This window comes from Penicillium macrosclerotiorum (genome assembly GCF_028827735.1).
Source record: "Penicillium macrosclerotiorum strain IBT 26536 chromosome Unknown utg000007l_segment0_segment0, whole genome shotgun sequence".
Classification (NCBI taxonomy): Eukaryota; Fungi; Ascomycota; class Eurotiomycetes; order Eurotiales; family Aspergillaceae; genus Penicillium; species Penicillium macrosclerotiorum.
Window position 1 is genome coordinate 2476658 of NW_026643086.1, and position 27673 is coordinate 2504330.

At 46.9% G+C, this 27673-nt stretch overlaps 6 protein-coding genes across 6 annotated transcripts; 4 read left to right on the forward strand and 2 right to left on the reverse strand.

Moving 5' to 3' along the window:
* Nucleotides 1–1098: 1098 nt before the first annotated feature.
* Nucleotides 1099–4933, forward strand: N7462_007725 (fumarylacetoacetate hydrolase; the record flags this gene model as incomplete). Its single annotated transcript, XM_057079443.1, has 13 exons — nt 1099–1198; nt 1254–1296; nt 1356–1405; nt 1461–1610; nt 1779–1979; nt 2045–2127; nt 2178–2557; nt 2605–3002; nt 3106–3258; nt 3318–3509; nt 3568–3644; nt 3700–3937; nt 4002–4933. The coding sequence occupies 13 exons, from the start codon at nt 1099–1101 to the stop codon at nt 4931–4933; spliced, it is 2997 nt and encodes a 998-aa protein (XP_056932113.1).
* Nucleotides 4934–6121: 1188 nt separating this feature from the next.
* N7462_007726 (fungal specific transcription factor domain-containing protein) lies at nt 6122–6769 on the reverse strand (the record flags this gene model as incomplete). Its single annotated transcript, XM_057079444.1, has 1 exon — nt 6122–6769. The coding sequence occupies one exon, from the start codon at nt 6767–6769 to the stop codon at nt 6122–6124; it is 648 nt and encodes a 215-aa protein (XP_056932114.1).
* A 3113-nt stretch (nt 6770–9882) lies between these two features.
* Nucleotides 9883–10269, reverse strand: N7462_007727 (uncharacterized protein; the record flags this gene model as incomplete). The annotated part of the gene is made up of 1 exon (XM_057079445.1): nt 9883–10269. The coding sequence occupies one exon, from the start codon at nt 10267–10269 to the stop codon at nt 9883–9885; it is 387 nt and encodes a 128-aa protein (XP_056932115.1).
* Nucleotides 10270–17375: 7106 nt separating this feature from the next.
* On the forward strand, nt 17376–18319 carry N7462_007728 (SDR family NAD(P)-dependent oxidoreductase; the record flags this gene model as incomplete). Its single annotated transcript, XM_057079446.1, has 2 exons — nt 17376–17439; nt 17493–18319. 2 exons carry the CDS (start codon nt 17376–17378, stop codon nt 18317–18319), a joined length of 891 nt encoding a protein of 296 aa, XP_056932116.1.
* A 941-nt stretch (nt 18320–19260) lies between these two features.
* On the forward strand, nt 19261–20266 carry N7462_007729 (uncharacterized protein; the record flags this gene model as incomplete). The annotated part of the gene is made up of 4 exons (XM_057079447.1): nt 19261–19403; nt 19536–19678; nt 19739–19876; nt 19950–20266. The coding sequence occupies 4 exons, from the start codon at nt 19261–19263 to the stop codon at nt 20264–20266; spliced, it is 741 nt and encodes a 246-aa protein (XP_056932117.1).
* Nucleotides 20267–23255: 2989 nt separating this feature from the next.
* Nucleotides 23256–25597, forward strand: N7462_007730 (uncharacterized protein; the record flags this gene model as incomplete). The annotated part of the gene is made up of 3 exons (XM_057079448.1): nt 23256–23293; nt 23529–23899; nt 23976–25597. 3 exons carry the CDS (start codon nt 23256–23258, stop codon nt 25595–25597), a joined length of 2031 nt encoding a protein of 676 aa, XP_056932118.1.
* Between the last annotated feature and the right edge of the window lie 2076 nt (nt 25598–27673).

A 27673-nucleotide genomic window follows, 5' to 3' on the forward strand; every position in this document is an offset into this window, starting at 1 on the left:
TCACATCGTAAATGATATCATCAATTACGATCCCTGTACTTGTCAACACCTTGACAGGTCGAGGCTACCTCGCCAGGTAAGAGCCGAGAATCCTTACATATTGGGGAGCCGTCCCTTCCATCTGCCTTTCCAACTTCATCAGCAGAAAATAATGGCAGGTTGCTTGATACGGATTGAATTTGTTGGTCTTTGTGTACGTGAAAGTGCTGGTCGGCATGACGCCGTTGGAATGGAGAATGAAAATGATGACGACTCTTTTTGTGTTGTTCATCGGGATCCCGCTTTTTAACATTACAAGCGTCATTTTTGCTCCGATAATTCTTTGCTGTGATTGTTGTATTCTCGATGTGAGATGTGTCAGGCATCACAGTGTGTTTTAGAGGAGACGTAAGACCGAAACTTGGGGTTTGTCGTAGACTGAAAAAATCCATGATTTCCTTGAAATGTACAGGCAAAAGATTTGATCGGGGTGTATCGTCGTTGGAAAATGTCTACCAGTTATATTATTCATTCAAATGGACCAAAATATGCAAGTGTGGGCTCACCGTAAGACTATCACTTCTATCTCTAGCTTCGTGGTGAGGTCATCTCCGATATCTCGGAGATGGCGGCGTTTGGGGCAAAGGTACCAGTCATGTGCGACAATAGTTATTTCCAAATCAAAACAGGTGGTATCGTCGACTACCCCACGGGGAACCTACGTAAGATTCTTTGATCCGGAGATCTACATCCGGAATTACTATTTCCTCGCATGGTCCGATGAATGCCACTCAAGACCTGGAGAAGGTAGCACCGCACTGCGGAGAAAACCTGGAGAGCCAGTATCAGTAAAGGATGATCTCTGTTTTGACTCTCATTTGCTGTGTTCAATGGTAAAGGGTATAAATATGGGCCAGATTCCGCACATATTCCCTTTGTTATAATTTCAACATCAAAACTGATCTCAGTGACGGTCGTTTTTGTGAATCTTTATTCAAAACCATCAATTTCAACTAATTTATCTCGGTGGCCAATATGGTATCCAGGATAGCCCAATCTGTATTGCCTTATCAGATTCAAACCAATGGGGCCACAACTCCCAAACGATCTGCCAGGACTATGGCTGACTGGGGAAGCCCACTGCCAACACGAAAGTTAGCGCCCCACGAGGACGTGCAGTTTGACCCTGCGTTGCAGCCTCGTGCTCATCGTATGACTGGTAAAGCCTTGCTTCTAATATCTATCAATATGTGTGACGTTATTGATTCTTCTAGCAACGTCCGACAATTCCAAGGTCTTGATTCTGAATGTACAAATGTGGGTATCGACTCGACGGAATCATCTCTTTGACCCTCAAATAATGCTAACAATATTAGCCTGGACTCCACAGGCGCCAAGCCCTATACCGGTGATTTATATATACAAGGTGAGTAAAAAATCTTTTTTTTTTTTTTTTTGAACCCGAATTAAGAAGTGTCTAGGGGAGCGCATTCAGTATGTTGGAGTAGTGCCAGACATTGAGAAGCTTCGACAAGAGACGGGAGTTGTCGTTATTCAAGGCAATGGCCGTACTATCATGTCTGGCTTAGGTGACGCTCACACCCATTTGACCTGGAATGGATCGGCTTTAGGTAAGTTGAAAGAAAATTGAGCCCAAACAAGCTCACTTTTCTGACTTTGCACCGAATTATTTAGACAACCTTGGAGAGATCAATATAGAAGAACATACAATCACCACTGCTCGGTCTGCAATGACATACCTCGACTCTGGTTATACAATGTGAGGCTTTTGCTTTTAGGCCCATACAACAAGTTCAGCGTATCTAACCGAGGAGGAATTAGGTGTTATGGTGCGGCTTCTGCAAAGGATAGACTGGACTGTGTTATCCGCGATGCGATCAATGAGGGCAGCATTCCCGGTCCGCGCTACCTTGCCAATGGAAAGGAGATTGCCAGAAGAGGGGGTGAGCTCACTCCAGGAATTACTGCTTACGCAGATGGTGTGTATTTCGCTTCTTTGATCGAGTACCACAGACTGTTGAAACATGATACTGATATTATTCAGGGCCTTTGGAGATGAGAGAGGTCATTCGTCACCATGCGGATCTCGGGGTAGACCAGATCAAACTAAGCATGTCAGGAGAAGAGGTAAATAGCACACATTGTGCTTCCGGCGTTATTGACTGACCTGAGTCTAGATCCTTGAAGCTAGGGCCGCCCAGGACAGCTTTCTCGACGAGGCCGAAACTCAAGCTTGTGTTGACGAAGCACATAGGTTAGGTCTACGAGTGTGTTCTCATGCCAGAGCACGGGATGCTGTGGCCCAGTGCGTGAAATATGGCGTGGATGTCATTTACCACGCAAGTTACATTGATGAAGCCACAATGGATGAGCTTGAAAAGAACAAGCACCGTCACGTTGTTGCGCCGGCTCTGAACTGGCTTTATGCTACAACCTTCGAAGCTGGACCTTTTGGTTACTCATTCGACGATGCCGAGCAAGCCGGATACAAAATGGAGCTTGAAATTGCAATAAACGCGATGAAAGAAATGCATCAAAGAGGAATCACTGTTTTGCCGTATGTAAGACAGACTAATCATTCGCGAACTCCAGCTAATTTTACAGTGGCGGCGATTACGGGTTTGGTTGGACACCTCACGGCACATACGCTAGAGACCTGGAGCATTTTGTCAAGTTGCTTGATTTCACCCCCATGGAAGCGATTATTGCTGCTACCGCTGGCGTGGCGAAACTATTCATGCAGGAGCACGAGCTCGGCAAAGTTCAACCTGGTTATTACGCCGATATGATTATTGTCGATGGGAACCCTCTGGAAAATGTCACTATTCTCCAAGATCACTCGAAGCTAGATATGATTATGATCAACGGTCGAATCCATAAAGCCTCACCAAGAGACTTGGTCCTTTCAAAGGACGGATCTCTTTCCCAGCCACCAATCACGCAGCCTAAAATTCAATACAGCAATTACATCACATACCTGGATGAACGAGGCCGGAGCCCCCGTAGGCCATTTGGATTTGGATTCTTCAATGGTGACACCGCTGGTCATGCTTTCTGGTGCTCCTATCACATCTTTGTACCAGATTATTGAACTGGACAATGCAGTGGCTGCATATGGCGATAGCTTCCACCTAAAAAGCGTTGACATTCAAGCTCCAATTGACGACCGCGACATCCTGGCTGTTGGTAAAAACTATGTTGACCATGCCGTTGAGTTCAATCGCAGTGGCTACGACTCGAGCGACAAAACAGATCAACGTAAGAATATCTGATAAGTTTGCAATCTGAAAGACAGAAAAGACTGACGATCTCAATAGCCACACATCCAGTTATATTCACAAAGCGATCCACAAGTATTGTGCCGTGTGGTGTCGCGATTTACCCGCATCACGGATTTCCAAGCACCCTAGACTACGAAGGGGAAATTGGTGTAATTATCGGTAAGCCGGGATTTCAGATTCAAGAAAAGGATGCACACAACTATGTCTGGGGCTACACAATTATAAATGGTGAGCAGAAAATCTTCGAAATAACAATAAATGTCGAGTTCCTAATGTCCACATGCAGATGTGACCGCCCGTGAGAAGCAGAGAGACCACAAGCAATTCTATTTGGGGAAATCTCCTGATACGTTTTGTCCAATGGTAAGCATGATTCGATTGAATAAAGGGAGTTAGGGAAACTCATTCATTTGACCAGGGACCCATCGCAGTTCCAGCAAGTGCACTTCCGAATAAACTGCGAGTTCAGACGTTTGTCAATGGCGAGAAGCGACAAGATGCAACCACGGATGATCTCATTTTCTCAATAGCGAATTTGGTAAAAACCGTGTCTGAAGCTCAGACAATCAGACCCGGTGATATTATCGCCACTGGAACCCCTGCTGGCGTTGGCTTCGGCCAGAATCCTGCCAGTTTCCTGAAATCAGGCGACAAAGGTTAGCATACTCTTTTTGTTTGCTACTTTATGAGAATGGAGTTAATACTTTGCTTGGTACTCAGTGGAAGTGTCTGTAACTGGGCTGGGCTGTCTTACGAACGTCATTGCGGGTCCGAAGGCTGAGAATGAGGTTGCGAAACGCATTCAACTGGAGTCTCACCTTGCCACTATCAACCTAGACAACACAGCCGGTGGAGCTGGACTGACCCTGCTCGATGGGAAGCTAATCCACCTTCGCAAGGCTGGTACCGGGTCCGATACCGCTGTTTTTGTACATGGTCTTGGGGCATCGACTGAATATTTTACTCCTATCATCAAAGCTCCAGGGTTTGAGGAACGCTATACAAGCTACGTTTATGATCTCGAAGGTCACGGATTGTCACCAACCAATATTTCCTCGGTTGTGACACTTGACAGTCTCACTAAAGACTTGGGGAGTATTATCAATATGACCGGGGCATCCTCTGTAACCTTGTTTGCTCACTCTCTGGGATGTTTAATTGCGATGGCCTATGCAATCGAATCTCCTTCTAAGATTGAGAGGATGATTTTGATGGGACCTCCACCCTGCCCGCTTCCTGAGGCTGCAAAGGTCGGAATGGCCAACCGTGCCCAGGCTGTCAGAGATAAAGGCATGATGGCTTCGGGAACTGTTGATGCCGTGAGTAAAGCGGGAACATCCAGCGCGAGCAAAATTTACCATTCTGTCGCTTACGCTGCTGTTCGGTCGTCTCTTCTTGCCACAAACCCAGAAGGTTACGCAAAAGCTTGCACAGCACTCGCAGGCATAACGTCGCCATTGTCGGTTGAAAAGCTGAACATGCCAATCCTCTTCATTACTGGCGACGAGGATAAGACATCGCCTGTCAATGTCGTAATTGATTTTCATGAGAAACTGCCCAAGTCCCAACTAGAGGTTCTTCGCCACACTGGCCATTGGCACATCTACGAGAATTCTGAAGGTATTTCTCGTGCTATTAAAATGTTCATGTGACTAGATAATGGGCAGAAAATTGCGTTTCCTGAATATATTGGAGATGCACAGGAATCTGCACTGGAGAGCCTTCAACCTGTTTCGAGCTGGAAATCTTACTTGAAGCTGGCTTCTTCTGTCTTATTCATTTTTATTCTTTTATGTCAAATTTTAAGATCGAACTTTCCCTAGCCTCCAGATTGAAAGGTTGTCTTTATTTGCTTTGACACGCTGATCTACAAATCAATTGTATCCACCATTTTTTAATATGTTTTTCCTATTCCGAGATGCACATTGAGAATCGCTGTATGGCCTACCGGTTCAGTTTCTTATGTTGTACCGGAACATTTAGACCGAGGACCATCATTGGCACGAGTATATTTGGTACTGGCAATTCTTCCATCTAGAATAGGACTGGAAATCAGCAGATTAGTCACATTATACCTCTGGGGCCAGAATCATCAGAGAAAGAGTTGTTACAAAGCTGGGTGTCACTTCACGTGGCTGACACTCCAGCCCTTGCCCACTCTTTGGCTCCGCGAACTGCTGCGGCGAAATATCAGAATTCTTCCCCTTGCCGGTCAAAAAACTGAGAAAAAGGCGTGCTAAGAGCGGGTAGTTGTCTCTTGTCGAAAGTGACCTCATGACGACAGTGCTTCGGTTCTGTCTTGTTCAACGCCAGCAAATCAATAGACAGATTCACAACACCTCATGGGCTGTGCCGATATACCCACGTCATAATTTATCCAGCCTGTAATGAGTGCTACGAGAATATACGGAAGACTATGAAGACAGGAAGCCTACGGAGAATACTTGAATATTATATCAATTGTCCGGAGACTAGAATAGGTGAGATATTATTAGAATATTGCACAGCATGCGAGCACACGAATTAATTGAAAATGCTTTGAGCGAGAAATCTCGCTTTAACTCCCTACGAAGCCAGATCGACATTGAGAAAAGTATCCCAAAATTTCTGTCAAACTGTATTAGAAGGCATGGTAACTAACGTGAGATAATTTACTTACCCAGTCGATAGACTCTGGATTGAGCCACTGCACACCATCGATCCAAGTATCAAAAGTGGCTCCAAAATCTAAAGCGTCCGGTGCTGGTACAGGCTGATTTTGCTGGGACGAGAGCATTGATCTTCGAAAAAGTATTCAGTAAACCAAACTATATAGACAATCATCATAGGGAGGTCCAAGCTCACTGGAGATGGTTGAGAATAGGATATGCTTGAGCACAAACTGGGCTTTCACCCCGGAGTTTATCGATGCGATGAACCGCAGAGTCAAAATCGACACGATAGCGGGAAAGGTCAACGTCCTCTGGCTCGTCTAGGAGACAAGATGCTAATGCCATGGCTCCGTGAATGGCATAAAAGCTTGTCAATCCCGATACTAGCCATCGATAGTGCCGTAAACGTGGCAGTTCACAGAACTGACGGTGGACATCAAGCAGAGCTCTACCAGAGACGATACACTTTACTCTGGAAGCCGAGCGAAAGTGTGAGCTGCATGGTTTGCAGAAAGGGCGATGGAGAAGCAAATATAGCTGATGGGCGTAGAGTTGTAAAATGCACCAATGTGCGTAGCTTGATGAATCTAGGAGATTTGGAGATCCATCCAAAAGATATACAGCATCCCATTGCCTTTGCTCCCCTGCAACCTGACTGTCAAATATACTGAGTGTAGCTTCGTCTTCTTTCGAGTGACTTGCTAGATGACGGCAAATCTTGGTCGACAGCTGGAACATCTGGATCTTAAATCTCATCAGAGACATCTCTGTTGGCTGACTTGAAGGAGCTAAGATGGCATCAGTTTTGATATCGTTATCATTGACGTCGGCTGGCATAACGGCATCAAGATTTAGCAAAGACGACATATCAATATCCCGAAAAAAAGTGGCTTGGTAGGTGTGAAGGAGTAAGATCCCAGCCCAGCATCTTCGCCGCCTTTGTGTGGTTGTACAGTCAAGTCGTTGAACATCTTCTTCGATGTTACATCGTAATGCGATACCGATGTTTAGAGCAATACCTGATGATTTTGTAAATTGATACTTTCTTCAGGAAGAAACAAGTAAATACTCACCAAGTAAAGTCCAAGCATGCTCGGCTCCTTCATTATTACTTATTGTGTATATCAGCAGGAGAAGCGCTTCCAGGGTACTTAGACTATGTCGTATCAAGAAATGGCCTTGTGAAAGACATATCATAGCAGCAGTTCGGTAATGGTAAGCTAGTTTGCTAACATTGAGAGTCCCAAGTATGCTGCTTAAGATTTCACCATGAATGCCGTCGTCCGGTTCCATTGTATTTATGGTTGCTGAACAGATGGCGAATAATAAAGCTAACCAAGAAAGATCAACTTGCGAAGGACTAGTCCGGAAGGCATTATACTCTTTTTGGAATGTTGGACCATGAAGAATGTGAAAAAGTGGTGACAAACGCACGAAGTACTCCGTGATTAGGTAGTCGCAACAGTTTGCTGGCGGCAGCATGGCTAGCAGTTCTTCTTGAGAAATGGTGGAGCCGAAAGAAAATGGAAAGCAGAAGTTTCCAGGGCGAGTAAAAGGGTGATCCTGATTTATTTCCGCCTGGCTCATTTTATCAATTGGACGTTGAAGGAGAGCATCCCATTGTGTGTGGGTGTCATTCTGTTGCTGTGGCACGTGGGAACTGGAGATAGGTTGGGGGATATTGGGAATAAACTGCTGAAAATTTTGTGGTGATGAATCTGGGGGCAATGTTTGCACTGAGCCTTGCCTGGCCGGTGACGATCTTGCGATGGAATCATAGTCTGTGGACTCTGGGGGGTTGTGTTGGATCCTACGTTGGGTGTTGTGTTGGGTGTTGCGTTGTCTGCCCAGATATGTGCAGATATCGATGTAGCCCCGTCGCCTACAGGATGCGCAAGGCTGCTGCCGGTCACATTTCAATTTTGATTGCCGACATGGGGCACAGTTGATGGGCTGCCGGGGTCGCCGGTTGTGAACCCGAGCTGATGTTGACTTGCTGTTCCATGTGGTGAAGGTTGATTTGGCTGGAGTGGGAGTGGGGGCGGATCCGTTAGCCTCGGCGTTTGGAAGGTCTTCACAGCTAGTGTCCTCCATTGGGGGCCGGGCAAGAAATGGAGAATGAATATGTTCGGAAATATCTGGCAGTGGGGGAGATATCTCGATTAACGAATGGAGCCCTTGAGGTGGATCGGAGATGACGGAAAGATATTCGGAGACAATGTCGCCACTCACTGATGACTAAGGTCAATGACCCTTTGACATATTAGGCATCTCCGAGTCTCCGAGCGTCGATCGCAGAATACGGCGGCTTCTCCGCGCACGTTTTGTGCAAACGGAATGAGCACTGTATGCTCAAAGATATATTTATATGAGTGTCGATTTCATTTTCCTACTAGAGATAGCTTTCCGTATATGTCGCAACAACCCATTCTCGAAGTTGCCTCTCTTGGCACAGAACGACTTGAAAGCTTGTCTTCAGTAAAGCCAGTTGGGAATGAACGGCCTATATGCTATACTGTCACAAACGTGTCCTCGGACTGCGAGAGTCACACAGAATGACAATTCTTCGGCCATCAACGCTCCTTGAACATCTTTGGAAGTTCTATAGACGTTGCGTTCCCTGACCATAATCCGCGCGACTCCTGCCCAATCGGCGATCCCAGAGGGCAGTTTCCACAACTGCACAGAGCCGTAAGATATAAGTGTGAGATAAGTTTGTGGCGCGCACTAGCCTCATTTTCTTCGGTCAAATTGCACATGGGCCAGCCCATTTCAGAAGTATGGAAAAGTATGGAGTATGAAGAGAATTAGGAAGAGAAAAATACTTGATTTTTTTCCTTGAATTCTCTTCCACGATTTATTCCAATGGGTTAGGCTAAGGGACAGTCGGGGGATGAGTCTTGAAGTAGATATTTCCGATCCTGTGCATGTGTTCTCCTAATCCCGATCCTTGCCGCGCATGATCCCCCCACCTAATTCCGACTGTAAATTCTGCGAAGCTTCTCAGTAAAAGTGGTGTCTGGTACTTCAAAAGGGGTTATCGATCATGTTCGAAATCTTCGGGTGCAAACAATTTTTCATATCTGACTCTCAAGCTCCATCAACACTTTTATAACGCTCAACAGCACCACGCGCCATATTATGCATCCCTCTGGAGAAGCTAGAGAATTTCTCAACGCTTCATTCTCCTTATTCATATTCTTCTATTGTGCTCTGTTCAATTGAGATTCATCATAATGGCTTCTATTGAAAGTTTAAGCGGCCAATTTCTTGACAAGGTGAAGAAGCCAATTGCGCTTTATCTTCGACAACCTTCGCCCTTCCTTTGATCTGAAGCTCACGTGCGACTCACTATGAGAACGTTTATAGTGGGCGTTTTGAAAAAAGGACGGCGTTGAATGCCTAGGGTGACAATTCAGTGATGAAAATAATTTTGAGATTGAATAAGCGAGTGATATAGCTCTACTTTCATAATGCAGCGATTATTTCGCTTCTGTTGGCAAATGGTTGACTGGTTTCTCTGGCCTCCATACCATGGACTACGATACCTAGCTAATGGATAGCTACAGTGAAAGTAAAGTAAATCACGCAGACAACTAGTAATATTCCAACTTTCAAATGATTCCATGAAATAACATTTTTAATTATGGAGCAAGCTAAAATACGCTTTCTAGCGAGATGCTTAACTCCGAATGACCAAAGCCCTTGACTAGATCGATAGATAACCGATACAGTCGGCTATGCAAATAACGCTGATGGAGAATGGTGTTCATCGATTGCCCAAGGTCACGATTGACGCATATAATTAATGTTTATGAACTTTTTTGACTCAAAGAATGTCAGCGTCGCCTCGACAGGCAACAATCGAGTATGAGGTCTTGATAAATGAAACAAAGCTCGCTGGTGGTACATGAACAAAAAGGAAAAGAAAAATAGAAAATGCATCACTTTCACGCACTCGGAAGCAATTCCATGCCCACAGCCTTGAATCTTGAAACCATGAAGCCCGGGCTGCAATTTGACTCCCAATCCTCATCAAATCCGGGGTTCGGGTTGTGTGGGTTGAACGATTGCTTCTTCGTAGCAAGCATAGAGACACCTCGCGGCACCTCCTCGAGGCCGGGTGATTCGGCATCACTGTTTTCGCCACACGGGCATGTTGAGGTTGTTCGGGCGCCGGGTGTGGTGCAAGGGCAAAATCCCAGGGAGCGATTGCATGGAACGCATTTGTAGTACGCTCGGTCGGTAGTCTCATTCGATAAACGCACCCCAGGGAGTCCACATTGTGGGCATTTCCAGCCTGGAGCGGGAGCTTCTGAAGTTTCGATAGTCACCATGATGGGCGAGATGTGATTCCGTAACTGCAACTAAGGCCTTCTTGTCAACGACTGCTCGGCTCGGGAGTCTTGAACATCTTTGATTAATGACTTACATCGGAATTGAGCAAAGGCAAATAAATATAAGGTACTTGAAGAAGTAGCGCAAGTTATCGAGGTAAAATAGCCTGAGTGACTGTTGAACCTTCAAATCCGGGGAAATCTCTGGCATTTTAAAGGTTTTTGCGGGGGCGGCAGATCATGATGACGCTATAGGAACCATTCCCCTATGCGTTTTTTTTCTCCACCGTCTGAATGTCTGGATGCGTGGAAAATTGTTGAGTAACCCTGAGCAGGTCTGGGCAAAAACCCATACAATCCATGTGATCCGTTGGTTCCATGGTGATCGCTGGGAAATGGTTGGCGATCGTGGTGCCATCACGTAAAGCTGTGGGGATCTAGACCTCGGGGGCGATCCCAAACGGCAACGCGAGACCGGATCGGGTAAGTGTGTCCCCGACGACAACCGAATCCTTAGGTAATCTTAGGTAATGGGCACGCAACCGGGTCAAGTGACCAGGGGCCCAGCCAGCTTTTTACGTTTCTCTTATTCAACGGTTGCTATATTCAGAAACGCACAGGGGCAAATGAAGTCAGGGCCCCATGATGCGTGCGACTTTTGCGGCATTATTATCCAATGACCCCATCGAGGGAGCGCCGACGCGGGGACCGAATAGTTCCCCCGCATTCCGGCACGTCCGACGTCCACATCACCCTATTTCCTGCCGTCGTTCTGGAAGCGTCGTACGGAGAACGTGCCGAGAGGGCTGTTCGGAATACCATGGTGCCGACATCCATGTTTATTTTTCATTGGAAATAGTATAGCGGGAGTACTACCTCGGTACCTATCGTCATTAATACAATCAATCACCTAGTCTAACCTTGCCTACTGTTTACCGCCCCAACGTAGCGTGGGCCCAAGGCCCACAGGAGGCGTAAGGGGGCACAATTGATCTCACAATTTCACCAAAGTCTGAATCGATTAATCTTTGTTTGTGTCCTCTTCTTTTGCTAGACGTATCTTTTTGAATTGGAGCTAGTGATTCTAGTCAACTAGTATCTATCATTGAGTGAGTGAGGACATAGTAAGCCACCAGTGGTACAAGATTGATTCATGTCCAGGTTTCGTGTCTCCTCATGCTTAATGGTTTTCATCCAAAGGCGTCAAGAATTGGAGCGGTGAGACGATTCATTGAGTGCCCGAAGAACAAAAGGAAGTGAGTCATGGCCAAGGCACACGTCCCCACTGGCTCCTTCGCCTACCTTGAGACACGTACAGGGAGGTCGGTGCATCAAAGTCAGGTGATGAATTGAAGTTTTGCAGGCCGAGCAAGTGGTCGGTCATTCAGACACCACGTGGTCAATATTGATCAGCTCAGGACCCCAAGAGCCACACAAAGAGGCCCCAAGTTTCAGTCGCCACAGTTAATCAGACTGTATCCCTCTATACCGGACCAGGCGTTAGCTACCAAACAGTCTATTTTTGACTGCCTATTCATTCATGTGGACTAATAGTTCGAGGCTTCTATATAGTCCGCGCCACATTGATCCTCACCATTCAAGTGGTGGGGGCTCTAAGGTTTCCTGGGTCCAAGAAGATTTTCGGAAATTGTTAAATCTAGAAGCCGACTGCCTTAAAATTTATCGGAATTACTAGTAGATCCAATGGTAGATGCTCATTACATTAGAACATATCAGATAGATTTCCAGCAGCGCGTTGATTCTGAAAATTTTCCCGATAACAGCATTTCTAGAAAAGCAGGCACCAGGGGTATGTAATGATATCATACTCTTGGGAGTCAAGTCGCTTCCCCAGACCCTGTGGAAAGAGTTCTCTCATCCATTTCATTCTTCATTATGGACTTCTCCGAGAGTCCTACCGGGGAAAGACCCCGAAAATTTCAACCCTTTTGTGACAGAGTCAGGAGATGTGAAGATGATCATATCGTTTATGCTCTGAACTAGCTAAGAAGGTGCCTGGGGTCAGGGGACCTGGCTTGGAGGGTAACACCTTGAGCCTGTATATCCTGATTTCCGGGGCCGCTGGGTGAGTCAACTGACCGGTGTCCTCAGCCAATATGTTAGATAGTTAGAAAGTTAGATTACATCCTTTCTATTTGACCATGATACTGAGCTTCAGTAAGAGTGCCAGCCTGCAAGACCCGAGTATCTCCGTTTATATTCGGGTTCGGTCCTCATGGATTCGGCCTACTGATGACAGCTTTCCAATATACTAATATGGTTTTGGAGCCCCCAGATCAGCTAGTTTAGAGCCTATTTCGTCATATATGTAGATCGCAGATAGATCCATCATCAACTGCACGCATTTTTCTCTGCACGTTGCTTCTTCCTGAGATTCGTTTATGCTTCTTTTCCAAATATTCTGATTGGCCTAGCTGGATTTGTTTAGTACTTACTTCAAGCCAATCAGCGATGTTTTATTTTTGCTTTCGATTCCAGCTCCGCTATTGTGCAGAAAACCTTGGCCCGGTGCCGATTTTAGATTTGAAGATTCACACTTCACTGTGGCTTGATGCTGATGTTCCGGAAGAAAGATGCCTTGAAGTTGGATATTTATTGGCTCGTTGTGAAAAGAAATTGATTAACTGACTACGGTTGAATAACGTATTTCACTAGTGAGTTGCCACCACTAGTGAGTTGCCACTCCATCAAATTTCGCGTTCCCACGCGTCACCTACTATCTTCCATCACACACCATGCCACCAAAACGTTCTGAAAAACGCTCAAAATCGCCAGGTAGGGAGGGAAGGATACTACTTGCTATCAAAGCTATTCAAAATAGCTCAGTAAGCTCTGTATCCCAAGCAGCGTCGCTATATAGCGTGTGTCGATCAACGCTACGCAATAGGCTTCATGGAATGCCTAATCGCGAGGATACACGATCACCACGTCTTAAACTGACACAAGAAGAAGAGGATTCGCTTTGCCAGTGGATCCTATCTCTAGATACGCGTGGTGCTTCCCCTAGGCCTTCGCATATTAGAGATATGGCAAATCTTCTACTAGTAGCGCGTAGTGATATCTTCCCTCCTCTCCTACCTCCTAATATAGGTGTTAACTGGGTAGCACGCTATATTAAACGTCGACCAGAGCTTTATACACGATTCTCTAGACGCTACGACTATCAACGTGCGCAAAACGAAGACCCTACTAGCCTACGCGCGTGGTTTAGGCTAGTAGAGCGTACGATCAATGAAAACGGGATCCTTCCTAACGATATCTATAACTTTGATAAAATAGGCTTTGCAATAGGCTTGATATCTACTACTAGAATCGTTACACGGAAGGATCTATACGGTCGGAAAGCTCTATTACAACCTAGAAATCGGGAGTGGGTTACAGCAATTGAATCTATATCGGCAACCGGCTACTCGCTTCCGCCGTATATAGTATTTAAAGGGAAGGTTTATATTGCTAGCTGGTTTGATAACCTACCGAAAGACTAGCGAATCGAAGTATCACCGAACGGTTAGACTACCGATGATATAGGCCTACGCTGGCTAGAAAAGCTCTTTATTCCAGCAACTACTAGTCGTACGCAAGGCAAATATCGCTTGTTAATATTAGACGGTCATGGAAGCCATCTAACACCACAATTCGACCAAATCTGCTAGCAAAATAACGTTATACCACTCTGTATGCCGCCGCATTCGTCACATCTTCTACAGCCGCTAGATATAGGATGTTTTGCTATCCTAAAGCGCTTATACGGTCGCTTAATCGAGGCCCAAGCTTGCCTAGGATATAACCATATCGATAAGCTCGACTTCCTAGAATCCTATACACTAGCACGCTAGGAAGCCTTCCTACCTAGCACTATACAATCAAGCTTCGCCAGCGCCGGCCTAGTTCCGCTAGATGCCGACCGAGTCCTATCAAAGCTTAATATATCGCTTCGAACACCTACACCTCCTACTACTAGTAGGCCTAGTAGTAGGAGTAGCGCTTTCGTGCCTACTACGCCACATACGGTTAAGCAGCTTAGCAAGCAAGCATCATCTATCAAAGCTCTACTATATAGGCGCTCACAGTCGCCAGGAAGCCCTACAGAGAGAGCGCTAGATCAATTAGTTAAAGGTGCTGAACTAGCGTTTCATAACACTGTTTTGCAAGCGGAAGAGATTCGGCAACTATATAGATTCAACGAGAAGAAGCGTCAAAAACGCACACGGTCTAATCGCCAGATATCTAGGCAGCAAGATCCTACGGTCGGCGAATCTATATCTCTAGATTCAACGTTGCCAGCAAGCGTTGAAGCTATTCAAAACGATGCTACAGAGCTTGCTCAGCAGCCTACTATAGGCGCTGAGCCTACTACCAAGCGTGTGTTTCGGTGTTCCGGATGTGGGAATATAGGGCATAAGATTACTCAGTGCCCTAGCAAATAGTTGAATTAAATATATGGCGTTATGGTGGAAAAATAGTGTTTTCAAAAAGTAGTAGGTGGTAAGGGTGGCAACTCACTAGTGGTGGCAACTCACTAGCAGTGTCTCCGCCCACCCACACCGCTTCGCGTTGTGGGTGTGCCACACACAGATGCATAACCACACACAGATGCATAACCACACACAGATGCATAATCTTTCCTATCACCCTATTTTTTGCTTCTCTATCCAACACCACTATCTAAATATGCCTAAATTTGATGAATCTCGTATGGCTGAGGCCTGCCTAGCTGCATCACGAGAGGAGAAGCCGAATATCGCGCGTTTAGCACGTGAATTTGGCGTTAATCAAAGCACTCTCTATCGCCGTGTTAAAAAGGGAACAGGGCCTAATACAGCTAAACGCAATGCTAAACAGGCCCTAGAACCCTATCAAGAAGAAGCCTTGATTCGCTGGATTCAATATATGAACGATTGCTATATGCCTATCACTCCTAGGATACTAGAAGCGTGGGCGAATCGTGTATGCCAACGCGTCGGCAAGCCGCCGATTAGCAAGATGTGGGCGTATCGCTTTATTAATAGGCTTCCTAAACATCTTCAATTAGGGCCTACTAAGCAGTATACGAAGGAGTCGAAGCGAATTCTAGCAGAGGATCCAGCGGCACTACAGCATTGGTACGATCTACTAGCCCAAACGATCAAGAAGACTACACCACCACGCTTAGTCTATAACTTTGATGAATGCGGCTTTCAACCAGGCGAAGGAAGATCTAGAAACGTTATATCTACTACTACTACTACTACTACTACTACTACTACTACTACTACTACTACTACTACTACTAGTAGGAAGGTAGTAGATCTTCCTCAGCCAGACCAAGGCGAAAATATCACGTCTATCGAGTGTATCGCTGCCGACGGGTAGCAGATGGAGCCTTGGTTTATTTTCAAAGGCAACGGGATCTTTATAGAATCTTGGTTTAATCAAACAGACGACCTACCACCAAGAACTACTATCACTACATCGCCTAACGGTTGGATAACCGACGATATAGCAGTTCAATGGCTTCGATTCTTTATAGAATCAACATGCGACCGTACGAAATTAGGTGAAAAACGTATCCTAATATTCGACGGTCACGGCTCGCATCTTACATTCGAATTTCTACACCTTTGCGAAAAGAACGATATCCTACCAATAGGATTCCTACCACATACTACACATCTTTGCTAGCCGCTTGACGGTAAGCCGTTTCTAAGCTATAAGTAACACTTCCGCTTAGCGAATAACGATCACGCGTTTTGGGGTGGAAGCCCTATCGGGAGATCCGAGTTCCTTCGAATAATCGGTGATATTCGGAATAGAGCGTTTAGCCAGCGAATCATTCGTGAATCGTTCAAAGATCGTGGGATATATCCAGTCGATAGTAGCAAGGTTATTAATAGCCTTCCTATCCAAGAGTGTCAAGATCTTATAGCGCCAGATCTACAACCGCTTCATTCAACGCTTCATACAACACCTTCACTACCACCTATATCTTCTTCTAGTATCGACCAATCGCCGCCTAGATCTATACAGGATCTAGAAAAGAATCAAAGGAAGATTGCTAGATATCAAGAGGATCTTACACCAAGGCAGCAACGTAATCTTGATCGTGTGTTTCATCATAACAAGATTGCTATAGAGAACCTAAATCTAGCGAATGATACTATTCGCAAGATTAGGGAAGCTCAACAACCACTACAGCGCCCAATCACCAAGCGCCAGGTTAAAACGCCGCTTAGCAAAACAGGGGTCCTCTCTATTAGAGATGCAAATCGTTCTATTGCTAAAAGAAAGGAGAAGGAAGCGGATATAGAGCGGAAGCGGGTGAGGAAGCAGTGGAAGAAAACATATGGAACATCACCACCACCAGAACCTACACAGGAAAGCCAGGCATCGTTAGATAGAGCAGAGGAAGCACGTCAGAACAGGCAGGGTTTCTATATAGATACTAGTGGGATGCAGTAGTAGATAGGGGAAATAGGAAAGATTATGCATCTGTGTGTGGTTATGCATCTGTGTGTGGCACACCCACAACGCGAAGCGGTGTGGGTGGGCGGAGACACTGCTAGTGAAATACGTTATCACTCATTATGTAACCCGAGGGCGCTGACAGGTGGGTGTTGTCCTCATTGGATGACTCGACATCATTCTTGGAAACACCTTCAAATAATATGATCTTGCGAGTAATACTATCTTAATCCCTTTAGCCGTTGAAATTTATTGCATGGCAATTTCAAGCACAGTAAATCTTCAAATATAATACTGTAACCACTCTTATGATACTGAGGCGGGTAACTTTGGTACAGTCGACGTCATTCTGATATAGTTTCTCAAAGCGGAAAAAATGAGAATTGAACCACACGCGAGAAAAACCTGATTTATACTTGCTTTCATTTGGTAATCGTTTGGATTAAGGCAGAGTGAATAAATAAATTTCACAGGATGCCCATCCCAATCCTTCTGTTCGTCACTGATAGATACTGCCCAGACTACCTTTTTCTGAGGTATCTTCATCGGTGTCTTTTTGAATAAGACGCATTCTAGTTTCACCCGGTATCTAGCTTGTATTCGAAAAAAGAATCCAACGTTTGATTTTCCGAACAAAAGTCACGATGGAAGGGAAAGAAAGCAACGATAAATTTCAGCTACATAACCTGTTCAATGTCAAAAATAAAGGTATATATACTAGTACCTTCTCAAAATATCAGAACCACAGCTAATACATGTAGTGGCACTCATCACCGGGGGAGGATCGGGTATTGGCCTTATGGCAGCCCAGGCATTAGCCGTGAATGGCGCAAAGGTGTATATCACAGGTCGAACACAGGAAAAGCTTGAGAGAGTCAGCGAGCTCTACAATCAAAATATCCCTGGTCAGCTAATACCTATTACTGCCGATGTAACCGATAAAGACTCGATCGATAAGTTGGTTCAAGAAGTCAGCTCCCGCGAGAAATTCCTCTCTATCTTGATCAACAATGCTGGAATCTCCACTGGTCATCAAGACACCGAGTGTCAGAGTCCCGAAAAGTTACGCCAATCTCTATTCGAACATCCATCGCGTGATTTTGGTGACTGGGACAAAACTTTCCGCACAAATGTCTCGCAGCTTTATTTCATGACATCGGCTTTTCTTCCGCTGCTTGAGAAGGGCTCCGAAAAGGAGCACGGTTGGACTAGCACTGTGATAAACATCACTTCGATCTCGGGCATTATAAAGGTCTCCCAGCACCATTTCGCATATAACGCTTCCAAGGCTGCCGCAATCCATTTGACCAAAATGCTAGCACACGAAACCATGACATCAAATTTACGGATTCGCGTCAATAATATTGCGCCCGGAGTGTTTCCGAGTGAAATGACAGCAGGCGAGAGCGATAAGAACCAGAAAAGCTTCATTCCAAAGGAGAATTACGAGCAGAAGATTCCTGCAGGAAGGCCGGGCAAAGATGAAGAAATGGCGAGCGTCGTGCTTTTTGCAGCTACTAATCAATACCTAAGCGGACAGACAATTGCAGTGGATGGTGGTTATATCCTAGCAGCCGGATCTTTGTAAATTAATATTCAAGTTTCAGTAACGCCTTTCTTGTTTATTCTATTTCAATGCAGATCTGTATATTTATGGTACGAGAGATGGGTCATCGGCAAAATTGTAGTTAACCTGGAGAAATTCGATCATTTGACCAATCATAGCATCAATTTCTATCACATGCTTGATATCCACATACATTGGGGACTTTGCTGGGAACGCCTGGTTCGGCTCGCGTCTATTCTTTGATCAGACCATAAGCCTCGGTAATTCGGGCCTTCTATTTCATCTCGTCAACTTGTTCAATCTCCTGGTTGCTTGGAGACTGTGGGTTTCGTGTGACAAAAATCGTTCCACGCACCTGCCTTGCTACATGATCCGAGTCGAGCAGACTAGTCAAGAGCGACCAGCCAAGCCGAACCCTCCATCTGACTGAATATCAATCATAATCACTCTCACATTTAATAATTTTGTGATCCTCAAAGCAAGATGAAGATCAGAGCTAGGAAAACTTATCTGAATGGGAGGTAAAATTTCAAATGATGTCGACAATCAACTACATTTTCTAAAATTCTATTGGTCAAACACAATCTATATTCGAAGTTCCTGGTCGCTGATTGGTCAGCCTTCCAAGATGTCGCTAATCTATTGACTCCCATGGTTCGATTATTACCATTTCGTTGTTTGATGCAGACATCCTAATGCAGATTCCTGATTTCTACTGGTAATATTCATGAGAGACATGGAAATTTTGCTGGGTCTTTCACTACTTTTTCGATGGAGATGAAATATTTTTCTCAAATTGACCAAGGTGCGGCGGATCAACCTGCATGTAAAGCAGGATCAAACATCGCAGTACACATAGTAAAGCTAAGCAAAGTTACGGGCGTGATCTGAAAAACGGCAGCAGCTCAGTCGTAGCTATATAGATGGAAAATCAGCTCCCATGTAGACTGTTTCCATCAAAAATGGCCCCTTTCACATCCAAGATGGCCCCCCTCCCACTGCTCGCCCGCGCCAGCTTCCCCCCCCCCCTCCCTCGCCTCCTTCGCCCTCCGTCGCCGTGTCCTCTGCTGCCGCCGAGGCTGCCAACGCCCACTATCCGTGGTTGGTGCCTGGGGTTTTGCTTGTGGTGGTGATACTGGTGGTGTACCGGTGCTGGCGGGTGCGGTATGGTGTTCCTTCTGGCTTGTAGCTCTGGCGATTTTTCGTGACTTTTAGACTAATTAAACGAACCATGTAGCCGCGGGGAGCGCCGCGGCCACCCCCAGGAGATACTCAACATGGAGTATCTGGAGGAGCGTGCGGCCGCCAAGAGGGCCGAGAGGAAGAAGAAGATGGCCGAGAAGGCCCGGGCCTGTTGGCCCTTTAAAAAATCCGACTCCGGTAAGATGATCTTTTCTTTGGAATACTGTGTTGGATATGCGCTGATCAAATGAAATATAGCCTCCCAGCCGCGCTCCTCCGCCACCACCACCACCTCCTCCTCCTCCTCCTCCTCCTCCTCCTCCTCCTCCTCCTCGGGCTCCAAGGACGCCCAGAAGAAAGGGAAAGCCCCCGACAATGGGGAAACCCCCGATAACAGTAAGAGCATGTATTCTTGAGCATTGTAGGCTTTGCTGAATCTGGAAATGCTGACCGATTCCTGTGCATACAGCTGGGATCTCCGTCGACGACGCTGGGCCCTCCAATAAGGGCAAAAACAGGCGGGAGTCGCCCTCCGATGAGGGCGTAAAGGAACTCCCGCCTGCCCTCCCCCTCCCCCGCCCTCGACTCCGTGTGCTGGTTGATGGCTCCACTTTGGAGCATTCGTCGACCTCCTCGGCCCCCGGAGCCGCTGATGCCCCCGATTGCGGGGTTGATTTCATCGTCGTGCCGCCCGGTTGCCTCTTGCCCGCCTTGCCAAGCCGGCCGCCAGACTCTCATTCTGGTATAGGCAAGACGGTAGGCTCGCTACTCGCTGGGATGAAGTGAAGGAAAGGGAAGGATGTGGTGTCACGGTCGTGGTGGGATTATGTATACTGATTGTTTGCGGTTTTTGTCTGTTTATACCACCACCGGCCGTGGCACTAGCAAGAGGAGGATTTTCTTTTGTTTTTTCGTTGTTGTGCGGATTCCGATGCCCAGGCATGCGGTGTAGATGCCGTTGTGTTGTGTTGTGTTTGTTTTGTTTTGTTTTTTGTTTCCTTATACCCTCGGGTCATAGACCCATTCTATGTTTATTTCATTTTGTTTCTTCTTATTCCGCGGTTTGTTTGTATCAAATCCTTTAGACGTCTTCGGGTGGCTTAGATTTTCATCGTCTATGTCCAATCCTCAAGTGTAGATCCCGACATTTCGTATGACCTGTTTACAGAGATAAATGAGTGAAAAGCTATCCCATGTTCTTTGTGAACTTCATCAAATATGATTCCTCAAGCAAATATCAAGGCTGCATCTGAGCTGTCCATATGCCAGGGTTCATACCTCCCAGAAATTTGAACTCACGCCCGGCGAGTTGCACATATAATTCATATCAATCTCAGCAGAGAAGCTGAGGTATGTAAGGTTTCTCTCGCGGTAACAAATACATCGTCATTGCAAAGCAATTATTATTGGAAAGAGAAATTAATAAAATGGGACTGGAATTATCATGTCACAATAATACCCCTAATAACCGGTAAAGATTGGGTCAAAATTTTATAGATTATAAAGCGAGATCGAGAGAGGTCTTAAACAGATTGACAATGCGGGCTAGCAATGAAGACAAAATATCTATTACTAGTTTTCAACACATTTTCGTCCCGTATATCAACGTTTGATACCTCACTTAGACGTCCTGTGCCACCAAAATGGACCCCTTTGCTTTTTCAACGGAGAGAAAATCCAACTTCCAAACAATAAAATGTGTGAACAATATTCATCTTCTAGTACCTCCTTCAGTTGCTTCTTATTTTATTTTTTTGCTTCTCATTTTTGGGAGCTCAAAACCTGGGAACTTTGCGCAGTGCCAACATTCTGCGTGGTTTGTTAGCTTGTTCGTTGATCCATCTTATCCTACCTGTATGCCAGGTTTGCCATAGAGTGCCCTAGCTCGCTAGGTACGATAGTCCATGAGATATACCAAAAATAGATTTGGCGCTTGAGTTTTTTTTGTGTGCTATGCAATGACACCCTTCAAATAACAATTCTTCATGCTGCATCATTGTCAAGCAATCATGATACTTTATAAATTAGTGAAATAGACTAGAACTGTCATATTATCATAATACCTGAATGGTAGGTAAGTATTTATTCAAAGCCCTTTGAATATAGAGCGAGATCGGACGTACTAGTAATTTTAAGCAAGATACCAACTCCTCGTCCAAAAGATATCTCCGTCACCAAATCAGCTTTTAATACCTCGCGCAAATATCCACTGCCACATATATCGTCTAAGTTGCGATCTCAGCGGGGAGAAAAAGGTGTTTCCGAGCAATAAAATATATGACATATTCTCTGCTTGCAGTCTTTCTTCTAGGTCGCTCCTGATATCTTGCTTCTCATCTTCAGGGAGCTCAAAACCTCGATAATTTGCGCAGCACCAACATTCTGTGGTGCAATGACCCCTGCCTTTCTGTCTTTTTGACAAGGATCTTTGTTTGCAGCAACCGCAGCCTCGGCTACAGCATCCAAGACGATTCAAACAATCCTGAACCAGTTCCTTGCGCATGAACCATGTAGTATCCTGTCTAAGAAGATCATATCCAAGTTTCAGAGTGGAGCACATCATAGATTCCGCCCGGTATAACATATATTCTTCCCGGGGAAGCTTTCTTCGAATGATTTCAAGCTCTTGAGTTGCCTCATGCAGCTGATCAACATCACATTCAATATCTGCAGCCTTTTGTAATCCTCTGATTCTGAGTTCTATCATTTCTTCGCGCTGTACGAGTTCACGTACGGCATATTCGGCAAGAAACAATTTGACTATTCCCCCTCGTCGGTAAAAGTTACCACGATAAATAAGCCCTTCTCTGCTCTTGCGTGGAAACGTGAACTCAAAAGTGAAACTTCTCGTATTTCTATCACAATAAGCAACTTCCTTGAATGAATCAGATGGAAATGATATCCTGACATACCTGGGATCAATAGACATAGTCATAGAATTAGAAGGATAGATGATACTTTCAAAGATTGGAAAATATGGCAAAAAAGGGTTCCTGAAAATAGGAGGCAATCTAATTCTCATGGAACTCGGTATGTCGCAGCTCCGACTCTGAATTGTCTGTCGGGCATCATGTGATAGCGATTAAACCTCATTTAAATGGGTCTGAGAAACATTTAGACGTCATTCAAGTTGGTGCCGTGATCCGAAATTACGTATTGTTGACGGCTCTAATCTGGTTTTCTAAGCTAATCTTTCTACTCCTCTCTGAGTCTGACTATTAGCAACCTCGCTACAGGCTAGCCAACTTTCGATATATTTATCAATACTAGGCAATCATTACAAGTCTACTCTTCTACTAAATTAAGGTTTTGGTTATTGACCTTTGACATCACGTGTCGGTTTGGAGAGTTCCGATTCAGATCCTCACATTGAATGTCGGGCTTCTGACTAGAAATTTCAACCCTCTCAAGTAGATTTTTCCCTCGTGTGGCCTCGCCGACACGCCCGCATGCATCTTGAGCCAGCCAATCGTGGCTCAGGATCGCCCGAGCGTTGACAAGGCCATGCGCTGGTTGGCAGGGCAACTGACGTGCAACCGCCCAAGCGCCCCCAACCCAAGCAAAACTGACGGCTTCAGCACAACTCTAACCTCCCCCACGGCATTACTTACATCGCTATATGAATTACCAACAGATCTCCTTTGCCTGCAATTTTTGAGGGCTGGATTTGTTACTATTCTCGCCAATTACTTCTTCGACGCCTTCCCTCCCGCAGAAATCCCATTGCGCAGATTCCAGTGCACTTTTGACACATTCCACACGCGCAACACCAACAATGGACACCGACCCTGCCTTGTCGCAGGCGCAAACATGGTGGGTCACATCTTCTTCCATGAATCTTTCTTCCTTTGACCGGTGTCCCTGTCCATTTTTTTTGGTCTCGTTGCATACTTTTCCCGGGCTCAGGGGGTGGTTTCTCCTTGTTGATTCTGCGATCCCGCTCCATTTGGTGACCAGAATTCATACCTGTGATCGGGATTTGCGAGCTCCTTCAACCATTATCATCGCTTGCTAATTTAGAGCGCGCTCGCGCATTTCATCTCTTCAGTGACACGGTCAATCCTGCTCCTGACGAGAGCTCGTTTAGTTTCACACCGATCAAAGCCCTGAAGGCATTACCCCGACTGTGGGAGCGCAAACCATCCACGCCCTTCAAGGGTGGTATCAAGTCGAAAAAGTTGTGGAAGCGGTTCCAAACCTCATTCTCCAACATGCAATCTCTAGAATCATCAACCGCGCTGGATAACAACGCGTGGCAGACGGCCGTGAACGCCTCGGGAGATGCATCGCATGCGCGTGGCGTGAAACGCCTGCGTATTGAATCCGATGAGCTTGAGGACCGCACGAGACCTCAATCTCATCGCCCAGAGAATTCCTTTCTCGAGACCAAGTGGGAGTCGGAGATTTCCTGGAAACGACGTGAGTATCGAGCTCCCGGACCGCGTCAGGTTCACTATAATTTTAGGGCATTTCCGTCGCTGACAGCCAACTGCAGGCAAAATGCCCGACGCACTATTTAATGTCTACGATGAAAATTTGCAAAACAAGAGAACAGGGCCAATCAGCGAGGGCGACATTCACATCCACCATGACCTTGGTGCAGAGGGAGATCTTTCAATGACGGCGTCACCTGTGCTCCTCAAGAAGTTGCGAAGCCCATCTCGAACCCCAGTGTTCCATGATGGCTTGCATGCCGCAAGCCTGGATTCACCGGCCGCTGACGCAAAGACTATGGAGAATCAATATTCAAGATTGGCAGACACAACGATCGACAACGTGACTCAGGATAGCAATAGCAACGGCGCGATGGCAACTCCCTCAAAGGTTGTGCGAAGCCTAACCCAGGCCCAAGAGGGAACTTTAGTGCGATCAGCGCTGCGAAGCTCGTTAGACGGCGAGGATGCTGAATTGCTCAGCGACTTCTTGTCCAAGGCAAAGGCCAAGCGTGCGGCCAAGGCTGCCTTGATCACGTCGCAAGATACGGACGGTGCAGAGAAATCATCCGGCTCGGAGGAGTCTCCAGATACCGAGTGCTTAACACCACGATCACGTCGGGCTCTTGAGGATTTGGACGCCAATTCGCCTTCGCCAATTAAAATCCAGGTCTCACCTTCCAAGGGTGATGGTATTCCCAACGATGATTCATGTGACGGCATCATTACGAAGTTGACAGCAGAAGATGTGGAGGAACCCGCACCTGCCAGCCCTGTATGTCGACGAAGCTCCCGCGTGAAAGCTCCCGCACCCAATGCTCCCCCGGCGCGCAATATGATCTCCCTGCGTCGGGCCAAAGGTACAGAGTTTGTTTTCCTGCAGCGGACCGAGGCCCAAGAGCTAGCCTTAGTTACGAAGCGGAACACCAAGCATAACCGGGGAGACGCGATGATGCCCAAATACACCCTGCAAGCTATTGCTCAGCAACAGCATAACGAGTCCGCCGCAGCCGATAGCAAAGTCTCCCGCACCCATCGATCACGCAAGCAGGTTTCTTGGAATGAGGAGCGCCTTGTGGAGTATGAAGACGATATCCTTCTGTCCTCTGACGACGCAGCAACAGCAGAGCAGGGTGAGAGCAGCACGCATGACGTCGGCGAAGGCTCTTCGCGCTCATGCCCCGAGAGCAAGCGTCCGGAGAAGAAAACCGCATCCAGTACCCGCAGCAGCCGCAGCCTAGCACAGCAGAAAACCAATCGCGACACAGCTAGCAGCGAGCTCGAGGGTGGCCCGACCGCACCGATGCTCGCACCTGCTAGTGCAACCCCACGATCACGACGGGTACGGCGCCTAGCCGACTCGACGATGATCTCCGGCACACCTGTCAAGACAGGCAGTGGCCGCATCAGCAAGCCTCCCGCTGCATCGGCCCCCGCTGTGGCTGTCTCGGCTGCAGCACCTTTGACGCCCACTAAGGCGCGCCGCAAGCTGATCCCCAAGTCCCCCAGTGCGTCTTTGCTTCCAGCTCCTGCGGCCAAGGTGAACGGCACTTCCGATCAAAGCTTTGTCAGTGGAATCCCTACGCGGAGTGGAGCCAACTCAGAGAATACCAAGCGAAAGAGTATGCTGGAGGCTAGCGCGGGGTGCACTCCGATGCCTCGACGCGTTCGAGCTCGGACATGATTGTTTGTGAGGGTGGTAATATAGTTCTGTCCATGGGGTAGTCGTGTTGACCCTGCTCCCACTACAGCCCAAGATCACGCATTGACTCTCATTTTTATCTCATCAGCGCATTGTCCACCTCGCATCTGGTTTCTTCCTTCATTGAAATCTGGAGTTCACTTTTGATTATCATGTGCCTTTCTTTCCCACTTGTTTTGTGCTTGTTCTCTTTTTTGTTTGCAAAGATACCACTCATGGGATTGCCACTGCTTCTGTTTTAGTTCCTGCATTAGTTGGGTCGGTGTTGGGTTATTTCCTCAACCCTGAAATTAAGATGTTTCGAAGTCCAAGTGGATTTTGTTGATCACATAGGGTCCCGAGAGCTGCAGCCACAGCTGCAGTTGGCAACTGCACTCCGGGAGCCACCTGCGGGATGACGTCTGTGCCGTTAGCTGGTGCGCCCCAATCTTCACATCGGCCTATCTGATCGTCCATGCGGCGTGGTCTGGCCGCTCTGGCGCATCAGGGTCAGACTGATCTTCAAGCCTGTGCTGGACTTTGTTTTTTTTTTCTTAACTCTGGTCTGGACTGATTCTCATCCTGTCGGAGGGTGTGATCCCGAATTCATATTGGTAGAATCGAATGTTTTCGGTCTAACTAGAGAAGGTGATCCCGAGTAATACGACTATGTAGTGACTGGTTCACAGTGTATCATCACTCGTCTTAAACAGAAATTACTTGGGGGCTAGTGTTCTTGCATTAGCCGTATTATCTCAGACGCATGCTCCGTAGAGTCATGGCAATGGGCAAACATCCAGAATATCGACATGTCAGCAAGTTACATCCTACCTAAGCTCAAGATATTACCTAGTTACCCATCTCATAATCAATGTACTGCGTGCTCTCGGTAGCCCAGACGTCCTTATACTGACCCCTGCACAACATATTCCGCCCTGGGTTCTCGGTTGAGCCGTCCGATCATCTCCCAACCACCAACACTCGGCCTATACAATGCGCAATCCGGAAGATACTCCCAACCCAAACCGAAGCAACGCCGGGAAAACTCTCATGAGCGGATATCTAAAGATATTTCCCTAAGAGCCCATGGTCCAACGATCCACTCTTCTAACCCCCGAGGCCTCTAGCTTTTGAGGCATTTTCATGCCACCAGAGATAGGCCAACGAGTCAGTAATCTCCGTCACCACAGACCATTCGCTCGACGTGGGGACTCCAGGCGGCCACCAACGGAGTGGCTGCACGTTACCCGAACCAGGACAAGAAGTGGAGCCCCAGGAGTAGGCAGACTACGCCCGACTTGGGTCGTGTAGCAGAGAAACAAACGTCACTGGTTGGAGATGCAGGACTCCCGGATCTCCGGCGTACAGTATACACACTAGACGAGACATTGTGTGCACTGGCATCCCCGAGCCAATCGCCCAAGACCACTCCACCAACCCTCCCCTCCTCTTCCCCAAGCAGCGCAGCGAAATTGCACAGAGTACGGGTTGCATACGCGATCAGACATGCATATACACCTGAATACAGGTACCGAGTACTCGGCCCCGACGCGGCTGAAACAGCCACCAGCCAAGTACCGGCTACCACCAGCCCGAGCCACATGCCAATCTCCCTCATCCAACCATCATCCGCCATTCCCAAATCCAAATGCCTCGAGAAATGAACACTCCCATTGTATCCTCCTTCCCCTCCCCCACTCCAACCAACCAACCAACCTTAGCAAAAACACAAACTCTCCAAGTGCAACCTTTTCGGCCCGCCCTCAGAAAGAACCATGCCTCATTCGGCATCTCGGTGATGCACGACGAATCCCCGGATCTGCCCACCGAACGCGCCCGACTTTTCCCGGCGCTTCGACCCCCCCCCCCCCGGATCGCTAGACGGTCGTCCATCCTCCGTCCTCTGTATTCCATATAGGCCGCACCGCCGAGCGCTAGGCTCGGTATGTGGGGTTGTCGTGCCCTGTAACAAGTGGCGCAGGGGCTCCGAGCCACACGCGGGATGACATCGTCGCTGCAGATGTCGGAGCAGAGTGCTCCTGGGTCCGATACCAGGCACGTACCGGCAATTACAGCGGC